Source organism: Pelobates fuscus, chromosome 8 (assembly GCF_036172605.1).
Source record: "Pelobates fuscus isolate aPelFus1 chromosome 8, aPelFus1.pri, whole genome shotgun sequence".
In the NCBI taxonomy this organism is placed as follows: domain Eukaryota; kingdom Metazoa; phylum Chordata; class Amphibia; order Anura; family Pelobatidae; genus Pelobates; species Pelobates fuscus.
Genome location: NC_086324.1, coordinates 62,274,222 through 62,292,530, shown reverse-complemented (window position 1 = coordinate 62,292,530; position 18,309 = coordinate 62,274,222). Strand labels below are relative to the sequence as shown.

At 39.0% G+C, this 18,309-nt stretch overlaps 1 protein-coding gene across 1 annotated transcript in view; it reads right to left on the bottom strand.

The window, feature by feature from the left end:
* Positions 1-18,309, bottom strand: part of CPS1 (carbamoyl-phosphate synthase 1) — an 83,779-nt gene that overhangs the window by 14,483 nt on the left and 50,987 nt on the right. The window contains exons 24-31 of the mRNA XM_063429954.1: positions 18,053-18,116; positions 16,795-16,976; positions 12,441-12,635; positions 12,261-12,328; positions 11,759-11,834; positions 9,911-9,988; positions 7,506-7,613; positions 5,022-5,111 (exon numbers count right to left, since the gene is read on the bottom strand). Coding sequence (XP_063286024.1) covers positions 5,022-5,111; positions 7,506-7,613; positions 9,911-9,988; positions 11,759-11,834; positions 12,261-12,328; positions 12,441-12,635; positions 16,795-16,976; positions 18,053-18,116 — 861 coding nt within the window. The remainder of the gene's footprint in view (positions 1-5,021; positions 5,112-7,505; positions 7,614-9,910; positions 9,989-11,758; positions 11,835-12,260; positions 12,329-12,440; positions 12,636-16,794; positions 16,977-18,052; positions 18,117-18,309) is intronic.

Here is an 18,309-nt window from a genome sequence, read left to right as displayed (position 1 = left end):
AAATCTGACTGCCATTGTGGGGTCAAGAAGGAATTTTTTTCCTAGCTTGTTGCAAAATTGGAAGTGCTTCAAACTGGGTTTTTTTGCCTTCTTTTGGATCAACAGCAAAAAACATATATGAGGAAGGCTGAACTTGATGGACACAAGTCTCTTTTCAGCTATGTAACTATGTAACTATGAAGTAATTTTGTATTCAGAGAGATTCATGCAACTCGATCTGTAATGAACAGCTTGCTACTTTATCAACATGAATCAGGACATTCTAATACAACTGCATCTTACTTATGCTGAAATCATTTTAGCAATACTCATGAACCTTAGATAGAGATGTAATGTGACAATCAACTGCAATATCCAAACCAATTTTACACAAAATGACATGTTTTTTATAGAAGTTACTTCAGCAAATCGAAGCCCAATTACAGTATTCAGTGGTGGCTTGTCAAGTATTTTTTTAGAGCATTCATGAAAAAAAACCTAATCTAATATCTGTATTTCTTAAAATAGAAAACAATTTAGATATTTCAGTTCTGGATTCCCCTATTACCATAGGAATAACAAATGATACAAACACAGATAAAGGATAGGAATAATGTGCTCATAAGAACAAATATTAATAATGTTACTTTAGTTTGTTGTGGAAAAAGCAACATTTATGTAGTTAGTCTCATGTAGAAACCAACACTGCTATTTTTAGATCTTATGATTATTTATATCTACGGATCCATAGTGCCATATTGGTCCCGAAGAATGAAGTTCGATGAGTAGTCTGTGGGCCGAAATAGTCATAGAGCAGTGGTGACGTAATATGTGTACCACCAGTGACCCATTTCAACATTGACAGTGTGTGAGAAATAACATAGAATTCTCTCTCCAGAACCTTTGTTGTGTTGCATTGCTGAATATATAATAGGTGACATATCTGTCAAATGTATTCACTGGAGCGTCATAAAAGAGCAAAGAAAGTGAAGATATGAGCTTCATCACACTAGATCACAATAGTTCCTCATCAGATGCCGTGCTCTAGTGAGGTTAGGCATGCAAGACAAGAAGTAGAGGCACATGTCATGAAGTCGATATTATACACCAGCACAGAAAACTTAATACATTTATTTCAATTATGCCATCAAGAGAGACTGAAACAGGGAATAGAAACTCAAGTGATATATTATAAACTAAGATATTATCTTGATTATCGCTTTTGCAAAGTAGCAAGTAGAATATATTTATATATTCTACAAAATATCGAAGGTATTGTTTTCATGCTAGTTCTAATTTTAGATGCTTTATTTGAAAGTTCTTTATTTGACAGACATGCAGGTCTACATTCTGAAAAATTTGGGAGACAGGAGAAACATGATTTATTGAGAAGAGTAGGAAGACAGTGCCATAGGTGATGATTCGTGTTTATTAGAAAAATGGTTAGTTGAGGTTCTGAGTGTATTCTAGATAGATACTACATGGACTATTGAAGCACCTAGATCATTTAATGTCTATAAATCTGGGTTTTAACCCTGCAACTGAAAACATTGCTGTTCTACAGGAACGGCAATATTTTTATTGCAGGGTTAACCCATCTCTGACAGTTACTCGACTATTTCATCGATGATCTCAGCAAAAGAGAGGGAAGACTGGAGACTTGCATTGTGAGGGAGAAAAGGTAAGTTCACCTCTTTAGCGGCGGCTTTGTCACCTAAACAGTGACATTGTATTCCTAATGCCATAGTGTTCCTTTAATCATTTTTGAAGCAGAGATTTTTGAGGGACGTCTTGTTAGTTGCATGTAGATATAGAGCAGGCCTGCACAACCTGCGGCCCCCCAGATGTTTTTGAATTACAACGACCATGATTCTTTGAATAAAACAGATAGCCAAGGCCCATGATTCATTTAATGAAACAGATAGCCAACGCCCATGTTTGTTTGAATGAAACAGATAGCCAGGGAATCATGGCTGGTAACCAGGCGACATGGGAATTGTAGTTCAAAACACCTGGGGGGCCACAGGTTGTGCAGGCCTGAGCTAGAGCTATAAAGTTAAGGGACACTTGAGAGAAAGATGTAAAAGATATAGAGACGTAGAAATTAAAGAAAAATGTCCACTCTATTTTAGTTGCAGCTTGGCTATTGTTGTCTAAATTTTGCAGTTTAATTTTCATTTTCCTACAATTCAATATTTAACGAATAAAGACCTTCAAGTCTGTTTACCAGGTATTTTAGCACAAAATTTTGCATATAACTATAATAGTATCTAAATGTAACCCTTTGATTACTAGTGTGTGCACAACACATTTAAAAAATGCACGGAATAAATTTTTTTTGTATCATTTCCATTAATATTTATATTAACGCTAGACCTTTAAATATTTCATGTGCTACAACAAACAAGCACCCATAGGACTTTGATCCGTGTCTAACACCAACGCACATCCTGACAGGTGACACGTTCTCTTTGTGACAGCACCCTGGTATTACTGTATTATACAGTCTGATAGGGGCTCTTTTCTTATCAATGCTTTGTCAAGTTGCTCACAGAATAGTGATTGACATATCAATAGTGTAGTGACGGCACTCGGAAAAGGTATTATGCAGGCAGCCCACATACACACAGCTGTCTGTGTGTTGCATCAAGCACAGGAGGAGGAGGAAGAAACTTGGACAGGCTCCTACAAGAAATTAGATTGCTTTGTAAATGGAAATTGTCCCATAAGGCTGCCGTTTCCCCGCAGTGAATGGTTAGACCTCCTTAGCCGAGGTTCACAGTATTCCACAGTCCGTTATGTAACTATAGGTGACTACAATACAAACAAGGTATGTAAGCAAAATTGGGGTATGTGGAAAGTATTCACTAAACTCTGAATTGTAGCAAATCGAAATTTGAAATTCACTTTAAAATACCGGCAGCTATCACTTTAGTAGATAGCCCTGAGAGAAAACATAGACCACAGCAAGAAGTTTCAGTGGGCTTTATGGTGCTTTATGGTGCTATACATTACCTGTTGACCCTATATTTGTGTCCGTTTTAAGGAAATCAAGGGGTGTATTCACTAAACAATGAATCACTGTGAATCTGGTGCAATTGTAGGCCTAGATCAGGGATAGGCAACCTTCGGCTCTGCAGATGTTTTGGACTACACCTCCCATGATGCTTTGCCAGCATTATGTGTGTAAGAGCATTATGGGGGATGTAGTCCACAACATCTGGAGAGCCAAAGGTTGTCTATCCCTGGCCTAGATACACACTTTGGAGAGTATTCTTAATTCATTGCTTTTTAACCTCTGGGTCAGGACCTAAAAAACTGGGTCCTCATTTTTTTACTGGGTCCCCAAAGGTTGAAAAGGCACATTTGACAAACCACAGACACCCAGAACAAAAAATCGATTGCTGTAACAGCAACGCCTATAAACATTGAGGATGGGTCATTGAGATAATATTGCCATGCTAGGGCTTTGTATGTAATTTAGGCTGCTTTAAGAAACTGGTAAGAACAAGTATTCTTAAACGTTTATTTATTTAAAATCCAAATTTCAAAATTCAGGCAGAAAAATCCAAGCTGTGTCTATAAGTGTGATGAAGTTTTTTTTTTTCCCCAAATCAGCAACTTAGGCCTATGTTTTGCCATTCAGATTTCAGTTTGTAACAGAAACCCTGTTAATTAGAAATCCAATTTTCTCAAAATATTCACATGAACCAAAGTCAAAGTTTTATAAGCAGAACAAACAAAATGAACGCATGATCACACTCTTCTGCATTTCGATGACACAACAATAAGCATCGGTCATACATATAATTCAAAATCGCAGGGGAGTTCATTAAGGGAGTGCATTGTGGTGGTTGTAAACTCACCATGATTGAGAAGAAGACATTACAGGGTTATTTACCAACGTGGGAATTGTCAGGAATTCAAAGTAAATTTTAAATTTAAGGAGAAATTAGATGAGTTGGAAAATTCTCCAAATCAACTGTGCTTCCATTTTAGCTAGTTTGGTGTAAAGTTTGGAACACACTTTAAGTTGCTGACAATTCTCAATTTACTGAATAACACTGTAAAATAGTTAAAGGGACAGTAAAGTCACCAGAACAACTACAGCTTAATGTAGTTATTCTGTTGAGTATAATCATTCCCTGCAGGCATTTTCATGCAAACACTGCCTTTTCAGAGAAAGGGCAGTGTTTACATTGCCCCTAGGGACACCTCCAAGTGGCCACTCCTTAGATGGCCACTGGAGGTGCTTCCTGGCTCAGTGCTGCACAGTAGGCAGCTCTGCCATTCAGCGTCTCCACACTCTGCATGGAAACACTGAATTATCCTTATAGAGATGCATTGATTCAATGCATCTCTATGAGGAGGGGCTAATTGACCAAAACTGTATTTGGCCACGCCCCCTTGCTGATTCTTACCAATCCAATGCTTTCCCCATGGGAAAGCATTGGATTGACTAAAAATCGGGAATTCTGATGATGTCGCCAAGGGGGCAGGGCCAGCACCGGAGGACCCGCGCTGCGCTGGAAATAAGGTGAGTTTTAATTCCTTATAAGGGGGCTAAGGGGTGGCAAGCCACCTAAATGGTGGGTTTAACACTATAATGCCAGGAATACATGTTTGTGTTCCTGACCCTATAGTGCTCCTTTAATCATATAAACTAGATGGTGAACATGGTATCTACGTGGGAGATTGCAAAGCCAGTGTCCCCACTGCTTTGCATACTGCTTTTAATCTCAATCTATGTTACCATTTTAGAAGTTCTACCTAAAATAAAAAGCTGCAGTTATCCAAATCTACGCCTCTTTAAAGTACCCGTAAGTTCAGCTAGATGTATAACCTGTAGAAATCAAGGTGCTTAACATGTATCAGGTTGCATGCAAGCCAATGGAACAAATGTGTATTTCTCTCTACTGTACATGTGCAATCAGTACTAAGAAGCACGGCTGAGTTTATCTGCTGTAGCTCGATAGTGGCTGATCACATGAAAGAGGCAGATTACTAGAATGCTATCAGTTATTGTGAAGCCATTTTCTTACCAGAACATCATTTCCTCTGACAAGGAACTGTACATTGAAGGGTCCAGAGATGGCAAAAGCATTTGCAATTTTCTTGGTAGCAATTTTCACCTGCAAATTACAGAAGAGAACAATAATGTTGCAGTACCACTTTTCAATTTTTTTTTATTTTTTTTTTAAAGAAGCAGATCAGTGATCTCCCCTGGGCGCTCAACTCCATTTAAAACCTTCTTTTGTCTTTCACATTAAGTCTTTTAATGACTTTGCTGATTGAGAAGCATCCTCTTCGCCTTACAAAGCACATCTGCAAATCCCTCGGAATCCATAATTCATGCTCCTGTCTTTAGATACTGATCAAAACCTTTTTACTTCATTGATTAAATAATGCGCCAATGTCTACACAGCTGGAGCAATTGAAGACCTGAGAATTTTGTTACGTTTCTATTGTATCCTGAAAGCATTCCAAATATATACTTTAAAAGTAAAACTTCAGAAAGATTAGTAAATTCAATTAAATGTATAAATCACTAACAAATCCTCAGTTGTGGTTGGATTTACATTACATTGTAAGGGTGCAGGAAATCTATACTGGATTAGAACATTGCATTGTCATTTGATTCTGTTTGCTGGGTGACAGCATGGGCCTATTCACTAAACATTGAGATGTTGAGAAATAAGTTGCAAAAATTAATCTGCTAAGGACCAAGGCTTTTGATATGCAACATCTTTGTGTACAAGGTCGATTTGGCACTTTTACTATGCGTTCAATCTACTACAATTTCACCCTTTCTGTTTAATCAACCATAAATATTATATATATTTTTTTAATGGTGAAATAAGTAATAGGGCTTTCTTTTAACACCCTATATACAAACATAACACAATATTAAATATGAATATATATATTGTTTTCCATTAGAATAGGAGAGTTTATTAAGGTATGAAAAGGTGCTATTTAGGGGCAAAGCTCTAAGTAAGGAGCAATTACCATGGAAACCGATGGAATGTATCTCAACATTTAGCACTTTGCACCTGGAACAGCACCTGTTCCACCTTGATAAATCTCATCATATTTGTGGTTTTTAGTAACTAGACACCCCTTTTATGGAACAATAGGCTTTTTGCTACTCTTACACCCTATCCCAGAATCACAGGTCCAGTAGAAAAATGTGGATTGTCAGATGGCTATGATGCATGCACCGAACAATATGGATCACATAATAAATGTCTAGACCCATTTCTATAGTAACGTTCAGAGAGGACAGACAAGCCTTTTTCCTCATAAATCATTCATGAACTCACGTTCATAAATCATTGTTAATTCAGCATTCAAAAAATATTAGTGCAAACCGTGTAACTTGCAAAGGAACATCAATGTACTGCGTCATCACGGCGTCACTTAATAACCAGGTTGTGCAGTGGAGATATATGAATTCTACTTACCCTTGTACCAATATATCACAGATTGTCAGGGGTCTTGGGCTAGCACTCGCTTATCTTTTGCCAGAGTAAATACTTAAGGGACTATATCAAGCAAATGCTGAGCCCAGCTGTTCAATCTAAATATTTTTATCTACACATTGTGGTAGGGAGCAGGCTAGAAAATGTGTGATCGTGAGTTGCATGCGTTCTATTTATGGGGGCAGCAGCCGTAATAGCACAATGTAGAGCCAAAGTAAACAGTTAAATCCAAAAGATGGTTTGCTTGAAAGAGTCCTATTAAATGTCTGTTATACATCTGACATCGTTCTGTAGATCGCCAAAGAAGCACAGGAGAAATATTTATCAGGGTTGTTCACTAAAGTGAGAATTCAAAGTGATTTAAAATTTAAGGTAAAAATAACCAAGATAAGTAAACTATGCTTTCAGATTGGCTACTCTGGCCTTAAATTGGGAATTCACTTTAAATTTTCTCCAACTATAGTAAGTAAAACTGTATAATTAAAAACCTGTATGAAAATTATCTGGGATACGCTTGTGAATACTTCTTATCATCTTTTCAATGTGTAACCGTCTCAGGATAAAACAAACGAACAAATGAAAAAATTGCCAAACGAAATGTGACAATTTAACAAATTTAATTTGTTTGGCACTTTTTTCATTTATATTTTGAATTGATTTGTTACAATAAGATTTCAGGCATAACTTACTCCCCTTCACAATTCTTTTAATGTTAAGCACAACAGCATGAAAAAATCACATGAGCAAGAAACAATAAGAAAAAAGCCCAATGTTGCAGTTCTGTTCTTTTGCGTGGGACATAAAATATCACTTGCCCACAAGAAAAAAAGGGATCTAATAAACAAATGATTTAATAAACATCATTAAAGTAAATGGATAGCAGCACTACTGTAATATAATTTGCTGCTCTAGGGGGCTACAATATTGATATTTATCATATGCTTCTAACCTCTTTTGCAACTATAAGTTTAAAGCAATGATCTAAAGCTCTTGCAAGATACTTTCTTAGAATATTAAATGGTACATTGTAACACACATATTCACCTTTTCCAGTGCCCCTTGGCTAATAGTCTGTGTGGGGATCATGAGGGTGGCATCACCAGAGTGAACTCCTGCATCTTCCACATGTTCCGAAATAGCATGAGAGATCACCTGTACAAGGGAGAAGGTGACAATTTTATATCAAAGATATATATCAGCTTCCAGTGATAAAGTGGTAATGTGCATTGGTTGTTGCTGGATGCCAAAACTACAAGCGATATAAATGTTTTTATTCCCTTGGTTGGGACGAAAAATGGATCTTCATGTCATTTCATTGGGTTCCAACTTGTATGAACAAGCTTCAGGCAACTGCACACAATAAATTGTTCACTTTAGCCACATTACTTTCCCCGGAGCAGTAAAAAAAAGACCCCTCTGGTCCTGGCAAGAGTATAATTAATGTGTTTGGCTAAATGTAATTTCATGTTACCTATAAAACTTGAAGAATTAATCACTGAGCTAATATAACTGAAGAATGAGTGGCCTAGCTAATGTTATTTTGGGTCACTGACAAAAAAGTAAAATGTGCACAATATAACCAGATAACAAGTTAGCTATAGTGGTTATGCTACCTAGAGTACCCACTATCAGGTCCAGCTTCTCGGTTTAATATCAAACCATTTGATATAAACCAGGGCTATTACTGGCAATCAAGGACTGCCCCATCTTGGCTGCATTAATGATATGGAATTAACATTTCCACTTACTCCGTGTCAGTTTTGTCCAACGCGGATGTGGGTTAGAGAACTTTAGTGGTTATATTGCAATGCTCAGAATTTCCCTTGATGAACCACTGCACTATATGGTGAACTGCAACTGAGGTTGGCCATGGTTATTGTTGTTGACTCAAAGTCTATATATGACTACAAAATCAGGAGAACTCTTCAGACAGTATTTATTGACTATAAGGGTTCCTTATTCTAAAGGCATTTGTGTACAACACAAAGAGAGATGACACTGGGTTTTCTGGCTATCTGGTCATTGGCCCTCTAGTTGGGTAGCACTGTTCATAGTAATTTAGCCACTGACAGATGCCCACCATCATGTCACTACACACAATAAAAATATTGTTGTCAGTGTCAGGGACAGTCTGTACATCTGAAACATTCAGGACACGGCAGGTTATATAGGACATTCAGAACCTTACTAACTCTAGAACAGGGGTCCTCAAACTCCAGCCCCCCAGATGTTGCTGAACTACAACTCCCATGATTTTTTGAATTACATAGATAGCCAGAGAATCATGGTAGTTGAGCTTAAGCAATATCTGTGGGGTCGGAGATTGAGGACGGACCCGTGCTCTAGAACGTAGTATCACTTTATTAATCAGTAATCCTCCTCCTTGTGTCTTTTAAAGTTGGTGATAACATGGACAGAATTTTAATTCTGTCCTTCACACATAATGAAATTGTTTCTAAAAATAAATAGCCAACAAGACTACTATTACAGAAGTAACATGCATTTTCTGTATACTTTGAAATAGAGTGTGCATTTTTGTACAATATGCACACAACTATTAGAAATAAAATATGTTTAAAGGGAATCTCCAGTACCAGGAAAACGATCAGTTTTCCTGGCACTGGAGGGTCCCTCTCCCTCCCACCCACCAATCCCCAGGTACTGAAGGGGTGAAAACCCCTTCAGTCACTTACCTGAGGCAGCGGTGATGTCCCTCGCCGCTGTCTCCTCCTCCGCGACGCTCCTCCTCTCCATTGCGTCGGCCGGTGGGCGAGACTGATCCCGCCCACCGGCCGAGGAGACCTAATGCGCATGCGCGGCAATGCCGCACATGCGCATTAGGTCTCCCCATAGGAAAGCATTGAAAACTAATTTCAATGCTTTCCTATGGGAATTTGAGTGACGCTGGAGGTCCTCACACAGCGTGAGGACGTCCAGCGACGCTCTAGCACAGGTTTCCTGTGCGATAGAGCAGGAAGTGACCTCTAGTGGCTTTCTAGTAGACAGCCACTAGAGGTGGAGTTAACCCTGCAAGGTAATTATTGCAGTTTATAAAAAAAATGGTGGGAGTTGGCACCCAGACCACTCCAATGGGCAGAAGTGGTCTGGGTGCCTGGAGTGTCCCTTTAAATTACATTTTCCTGCATTCACAATTTTTTTATAGACAACTAAACCAAGGGAGGCCAAAAGGTAGAACCTCAAGTATCTTCTAGCGTGAAAATATGCTGAGCCTTATGCGAGTATGGCAAAATATGCGAATCTTGCATCCTAGAATACGGTATCTGAACACAATTTCACGATAATAATAGTCTAAAAGTACACTATAAAAAATGTGAAGGATGAGAAGTGATAATAAAGATCCAATGGTTGAAAAGGACTATTTAGAGCATCTTAGTGCAGGTCTTGAATAGCCGCAGGTCCTAAGTGGACTATATAAACTAAAAACGTACTCTTCCTTGCTTTGCGACAGCATCCATCTCGACCTCCCGAGCTCCTTCTATGAACTTGGTGATGACAACTGGGTGTTCCTGACAAAGAAAAATCAAACATGTCTCTTGTAAAAAAAAAAAAAAAAATGTAAAAAGCACAAATTATGCTGTTTTTGCTCTAAACATAGAACTTCTGATTTTAGATGCTGTTGAAATAAGAGATAGAATGTCCCATGTGAGAAAGCTGCCTATTTACATCTTAAGTCCTTACAGACATAGCTCGCTCTGCCAGACTCGTGGAGTTGTCAGCTTTTAACAGTATCGTTTTTTTTTTCCCGAAGATCAATCACTTAGCTATGTAAATACCCATCTTTCCTACTTACCACCTAGAGAGCATTTAAAAGACTAAGCCAAAAGCTTTCATCTTCTATGAATCAATACCCCACTGGATACACTGTAAATGACTTAAAACCCCTGCTTATGCCAAAAAAGTGAGTGATTGGAAAACAAGGAAGAACTGCCTAAAAGTTGGCACACGTATTAACGATCTTTGCTAGTCTGCCAATTCATTGTGTATAATGTATGATAACATTTTTATCTACAAATATTAAAATAAAGAAACGGGCATTATTATGAACTGAAGATGCATTTGGTAACAGACTGCAGATAACCTCCTTTCAGATGCCCAGGATCTTATAAGACTAACTTTTGTTTTTAACCTTGGATCATTTTGCAGAAGACAATGTTATATACAATCACTCAGAAGAAGATAGACAGGCATGTGGTTTTTTTTTTTAAAATACATATTCCATTTTATCCCCTGAAAATGTGACTTCATGCTTTAGTATTAAGCATGCATATTTCTCCAGTTCTCAACAGTTACTCATTGTTTCAGAATATGACATCCTGTTTAGTAAATAACCTGTTTTTATACAAGATCAATACATGCCACCTAAACCAGTTCCCAAGTACCACTTCTAACTAATATGTGTATGTTACATTGTGGTAGAAGCAAGAGAAAGTCCCTATCACTCCACCACCGATGATTAGCTGTGCAATGACTTGTAGTGTAAAACTTTATGTCGATACTTGCCACTTTACACTTTCCAGATATGACACGGTGATACCTATGTTTCCATTAAAGAAACAAATTTTCAAGCAAATGTTTAGTGCCACTTGAAATCAGTGCCATCTGTCAAGAGCCAAGTTGTCTGGATGTTTCTAAAAGAATGATTTGCTATAGGATAATTTACTATGTTACATTGCCCTGTCAAAGAATTTTAGAGACTCATTATACTGCACATAATTTTGAATGCTGTCAGGAAGCTCAACATATGAACCTTTCTGAACATCATAATATATGTGTCAGTCTAGACAGTAAAACTAAATTGGATGCCCTAGAGTGTCTCTTGCAGGTACTGTGGTATCCACTGCAAGGTTAACAATGTCAGACCTGTGTTACCTTGGCAGAGGTGAAAAGAAATTTTATTCTATAGACATCACTACCAAGACTGTAGCACTACTCTAAAAAGTGTTTTGTCACAACACTGTTTGGGCTTACAGGTGGTCTTCTCAAAGAGATGTGCATCCAAGGATGGCTTATAGCTGAGATCTTAACTCGCAACCATAGTTTGATGTTCAACCAGTATTGTGTATTTGTTTTCAACACAATCCCAATCCAAAAATGTATTTTAATAATTGTCTGCATTTTTGGGGGATAAAATGAATATGCATCAAACATTAGAATTTATCATATTTACCTTATCAACCTAAAACTTGACTTAACGTGTGTCATGATCTCAAGATCAACGTGCTTTGTTGACACTACTTACCTTCATTGGGTTAAAGAGAGTTTAGAAAACTGCCTACCTGTGAGACACGGGTGGCTTCAGCAAGGAAGGTCTTCAGCTCTTCTTCTCCATACACCACATTCATTGCAGAGCCACTAGAAGAGAATATGGTGGGATTCTTATTTCTTAACCTTAATATGTCCTTGTTTAACTACAGAAGGCTGTGCAGAGCCACATACTATGCAGGGCAATCCATGCTAGTATACTGTCTAGGTAGACTATTGATGCAATTCCACTATCCTCACATATGAATTATAGACACTCTAATTAAGCATTATTCAGGTGTTTATTCAGTAAATTGCGAAGAACTGAGAAGGGAAATACAAGTTTTTGGCCAACATATCTCAATTGTACAAATTCACCAAATCAGCTAGTTTTCCAATTCAAAACTTTGGGCTTAAATGTACAGTTTTGTCAGTTGTCCCCAGTTCCCACTTATGTGTATAAATCCCACAATATCACATGGTGGTTCACAGGCTGGTTAACCTTAACGGGACTTTACCACTAATACTATATATTACCTAAGTACGTAGGAAGGACGAAGCAAACATGGGTAGCCCACAGTCTTTGTAAACTGCAAAGCATCATCCTATTGAAAATATATATGAAAAAACATCATTAATATTTTTGGATATGTCATAGTTATCTGGATGTACAGATATGTTTGTGAGCTGCAAATGAAATCGATCTATCTGACTCACCAGGGAATTAACAGCTTTCCATGGTGCTTGGGGAATCTTAAGCTCGTCCAGAACAGCAGAGAATATAGAACGGTCCTCAGCCCTATCGATCTGCAATGGGCTGGTTCCCATGATCTTTACACCATTCTTGTGAAGCGGCACAGCCATGTTATTGGGGATTTGTCCTCCCACAGAGATGATGCAGCCATCACATTGCTAGTAAGAGACAGAATGAACATTGCAGCATCTCAGACAATGACAATTCCACTGTAAGGTACTTCAATGAAATGTCTTGGAGGACAAACAGTACAAAAGCACAAGTGATGCTTTTCGGCTTATTATTTTTATTATTGCCATTTATATAGCGCCAACAGATTCCGTAGCGCTTTAAAATATTTTGAGAGGGGGGATGTAACTCTAAATAGGACAATTACAAGAAAACTTACAGGAACAATAGGTTGAAGAGGACCCTGCTCAAACGAGCTTACAGACTATAGGTGGGGTATTAAAAACATTAGGAAAGGGTGGGAGTGAAGCAAAGCTGGAGGAGAGAGCAAAGCACTGTCCCATAGGAGAGAGCAAGAGAAAGGTATGTAAGGTAGAGATTACTCTGGGAGGCCATAAGCTGTCCTGAAGAAATGGGTTTTAAGGCCCTTCTTAAATGATTGAAGACTAGGGGAGAGTCTGATGGCAGTAGAAAGGGACGGATGCAGGCTATGTTTTTGAGTTGGAACCTACAGGACTTGGCAACAAACTGGATGTGAAACTCAAAGTTGAGACCAGAGTCAAGTATGACGCCAAGACAGCGCGCTTGCAGGGATGGACTTATGTGGATATCACTGACTTGAAGGGAGAGTGAGAGAGGAGGATCAGTATTAGGAGGAGGAAAGACAAGGAGTTCAGTTTTAGAGAGGTTAAGTTTCAGAAAGCGTGAGGACATCCAGTCAGAGATGGAAGAAAGACAAGCAGTGACACATTGCAGGACGGCAGGGAAGAGGTTCGGGGAGGAGAGGTATATCTGAGTGTCATCAGCGTGCAGGTGGTAGTGGAATCCAAAAGAGGCAATAAGTTTACCAAGACAGGCAGTATAAAGAGAAAATAGAAGTGGACAAAGGACAGAGCCTTGGGGAACTCCAACCGAGACAGGACGAGGGGAGGAGGTATCCTTGGAAAAGGAGGCACTGAATGAGCGTTGGGAGAGATAGGAGGAAAACCAAGAGAGGAGAGAGTCACAGAGACCGAGTGATTGAAGAGTTTGAACGAGGAGAGCATGATCAACGGTGTCAAAGGCAGCAGAGAGGTCAAGGAGAATTAATATGGAGTAGTGACCTTTGGATTTAGCGGAGATTAGGTCATTAGTCCCTTTGATAAGAGCAGTCTCAGTAGAATGGAGAGGGCAGAAGCATGACTGAAGAGGGTCAAGGAGAGAGTTGGAATTAAGGTAGCGAGACACACGGTTAAAGACAAGTCTTTCCAAAAGCTTTGATAAGAAAGGGAGCAGGGATCAGGGATAAGGGACGATAGTTAGAGGGGGAGGACGGGTCAAGATATGTTTTTTTCAGGATAGGTACTACAGTGGCATGTTTAAGGTCAGCAGGAACAGTGCCAGTAGAGAGAGAGCAGTTAAATATGTGTGTTAGGGTAGGCACAAGACAAGAGTAGAGAGATCTGATGAGGTGAGATGGGACAGGATTTAGCGGGCAAGTGATGGGGCGAGAGGAATGGAGAAGCGCAGCCACCTCTTGTCTAGTAGCCGGGGAGAAAGTCTGGAGGGGAGAATTGTTTCCTTAGCTGTTCAATATTGTCGATAAAGTAGCATACACAGCTATCAGCTGTAAGGTTAGTTTGGGGGGTGGCCACAGCAGGGCGGAGAAGGGAATTAAAGGTGTCAAAGAGACGTCTGGGATTGCGGGAGCATGAACTAATAAGAGAGGAAAAGTAGGACTGTTTGGCGAGGGCAAGGGCTGTGCTGAATGAAAGCAACATGAATCTATAATGGAGAAAGTCTGTGTGGGTGCGGGATTTCCTCCAGGAGCGTTCAGCACAACAGGAGCAACTCTGCAGATAGCGTGTTGATTTATTATGCCAAGGTTGGGGTCGTGTCCTCCTCGAGGTGCATGTTTGGAGCGGGGCTGCAGCGTTCAAGGCAGATGTGAGGGTAGTGTTGTATGTGGAGATGGCCAGTGAGGGACAGGAGTGTGAAGGGACGGATAGCAGATGTGAATCAATGTCAGCTGACAGCTGCTGGAGGTCAATAGAGTTAAGGTTCCTCCTGAGCTGAGGGCGGTTAGGCTGAGGTTGTTGAGTGAGGGGGTAATTGAGAGCAAATGATTAGAGGTGGTGATCAGAGAGAGAAAATGGGGTGTTGCAGATATTAGATAATGTACATGAATAATATAAAATAAGGTCAAGGGTATTGCCAGCTACATGAGTGGGAGAATTAGCCCACTGCAATAGTCCAAGGGAGGAAGTAATTGAAAGTAGTTTAGAGGCTGATGGGGTTAAAGGTGGTTTCATGGGAATATTGAAGTCTAATCAGATTGCTATATCCATCTGTATGGAAGCATTTTACTAAACAACAAAGAATCCTGGATATATTTACAGATTGTAAATGTGTTGTAGGGTACTATGCCTTACAAAAAAAAGCAATCAGTAATAAGACTAGTGATAAGTGCCCAAGTAGTGAATCGTTTCAGTTGCACAGTAAAAAATTAGAATTTGGCCGAAAGCACCTAAAAGAGCAGAAATGTGTCATTTACTCACTATTACAGGAACACCCCCAGCACAATACTCATACAGCGTGCTGTAGTGGTTATGGTGTAAAGAGTGCCCATTGTAAGTATCCAAACTGTTTTAGAACAATATGACTTCTCACTTGGGATTCACCGGATGCCGCTCCCTGCCTCCACTACTTCTACAGGAGAGCCAGAAGCTCCTGTACTACCGGTCTCTGAAAGTTGTAGTGGGTGCTGAGAGTTGTAAGCCAGTGTGACTACTTACAATGGAAAGGCACCAAAGCACTTCTGGCATCATAGACACAATAGCATGATGTAGTAGTTATGGTGTTTATACAGTTCTTTGAAGTAGTTACTAGGTCATCCAAATAGTGTCCTTGCTCTATGGACTAATTTACATGTTTTGGGCTCCGTGGCATCTATCCCATCTTCAGAATAGAAGTCGTTTATAGCTAGGAAGGTTACCCAGGACTAAATCCCAGTTAGGCTTTCTCTGCATCCAAGGCTCCTAACCGCACTCAGGTTGCTTCATTCATGACAATTAGCAAGCACGTGTATACATAAAATGGTATTGTATCCAGGGGAAACATAACAGTAAGTGTCCACTTTCAAGCCATGATAGCATGAAATCTTGGTTATTGTGTATCAATGGTAAAATTAATATTAAATAATAATTTAAAAAATGAAGGTTCAAAACTGGGGATGCACTATGCTAGAACGTTGTATAAGCTTCCAGGATTTCCAGATATATTGATTTTCACAGCTTTGCAATTCTGTAAAACACTTTGGCATGTTCACGACTTGGTTCTCCATTCGCCCTGGCACTGACCCCCGACTGTCTACTCTTCTGGTTTTCTCACTTTGCTTGTGAGCTACTGATTAGGACGGTTTGATTACACCTGATAATGGAGGTAATCACATCCTGCATCATATACAGTCTCTAATCCTTGGTTGTGTATAACAATTTTATAAAAAAAACTCATGTGGCTTTCATATAAGAAAGACTCCTATTAAAATAACCTTTCTCTGTTGTAAATAATGTATCAATTATTAACACATAGTAAGCTCCAGAAATAGATTGATCTTTGATGCATTTTTATATCAAGGGAACGTTTGGAAGAATTTACTACACAGCGCTCTAAGACATACAGTATGAGATAATCCTAATGTTTCTAATACCCCACCTCCTATAGACTGTAAGCTCATTTGAGCAGGGTCCTCTTCAACCTATTATTCCTGTCAGTTTTCTTGTAATTGTCTTATTTATTGTTACATCCCCCCCCTCTCAAAATATTGTAAAGCGCTACGGAATCTGTTGGCGCTATATAAATGGCAATAATAATAATAATAAGAAGAAGAAGAAGAAAAGGGAAGCAGGGGATTGCATAACCAATACCGTTGCTAAAGATTGGATATCAATAACAAAGTATTAGAGGACATAGTATTTTCACGTTACATTTGCAACAATGTAAAAAAAATGTGTTCTTTGTCTTTAACCTGTTGAGCATAGATTTGTATTCAAAGGGTAAAGCAATTGGTAGTACAGTAAGTGGTAGTATTCAGGATAATCTCAAGCAGGGTCAAAACAGAACAATGCTAACCAAACCAAACTTCAATAGTTCATAACTTTGGCCACTCACCTCTAGTTGGAAGACATCTAGGATTCTTTCTTGGGACAACTCCTCAAAATAAAGTTTGTCGCACTCATCGAAATCTGTGCTGACAGTCTCTGGGTTACAGTTCACCACCACAGTCTTTTTGCCAAGTTGGCGCAATGTACGAATGCTGGAGACTGCGCACCAATCAAATTCCACGCTGCTGCCTGTAGCAGATAGTTATAGAACATGTAATTCCAGCATTTAGGCCTTTGGTTGTCAAACTGTAATTCTGTGCTATGTTTTTGAAAATGCTTGTTAACGCTCTCATACTAAACCAAAAGGTGAGATGAAAATAGACTGACGCAGGGACATTAAAGAGACACTTCACTGCCCAATTTTTTAAAATCACTATTTAGTAGATATACCCAAATGAAAACATGCATGCATTTAATTATGAGGCTTTTTTCATTGTGGGTTTATCTAAAAACGGCTTGTAAAACCTGCTGTTCTTTTGCAACTCCTCCCCTTCTAACCACGCCCAGACCTTCTGTGGCTGTCCTATCACAGACTTTCCAATTCAGCTCAATGGGAAGTCTTTGCAAGGCATGTGTTCTAGGGCATTTTTTGCCTCTTACATTTAGCTCTACTGAACTAAACAAGCCAGGAAGTAACAGGGCCAGTTGTCTGCTTGAAAGTTGGGACAGGGAGGGGTGTAACATAGTTCATTTATAAAACTCTATTAAAATTACAACATTTCTATTAAAATTATTATTATGATTTACGTTTTGTAAAATGAAAAAAAGAGGACACATACCGCATTTCTTAAAGGCACACTATAGTCACCAAAACCATTATAGCTTGATGTAGTTGTTCTGATGTCTATAGGCTGACCCTGCAGGCTTTTTAATTTAAATGCTGACTTTTCAGAGAACAGGCCGTGTGTACATTACTGTCTAGGAACACATCTACTGGCAGTGACAGTGGCAAAGCATTGGTTTGACTAAGATTGTCAAATTTAATGATGTCAGCCAAGGAGACGGAACAGGGGCAGGGCATGTTATGACGATCCGGGGCAGCACTAGAAAAAACGTACATTTCATACCTTTTTAACCCCTTAAGGACACATGACATGTGTGACATGTCATGATTCCCTTTTATTCCAGAAGTTTGGTCCCTAAGGGGTTAAACTAAGGAGCGAGGGGCCGGAAACCTAAACTATACTGTAAAAAAAAAAATTTTTAATGCAACTTTATGAGAACGAGAGACTTTAAGAGAGTGAAGAAAGAAGATCATCACATACCTATATGATAAGGCCCGCAGCCCAAAACCATCATCCCATGGTCATCAAATGTTATATCATGTTCCTAAAAGATAGACAGACGTACAGTGAGACAGATGGAAAATATATTAGCAACCGAAACTAGAAGCAGACAATTTATTAAAAAAAACTCTGCTAATGTAAATGTTATTAATGATACAAAAAAAATAAACAATCTAGCTAAATATATCAAGAGTTAAAATGTCTTTCAAATGCTATTAGTAACTGAATTTAAAATT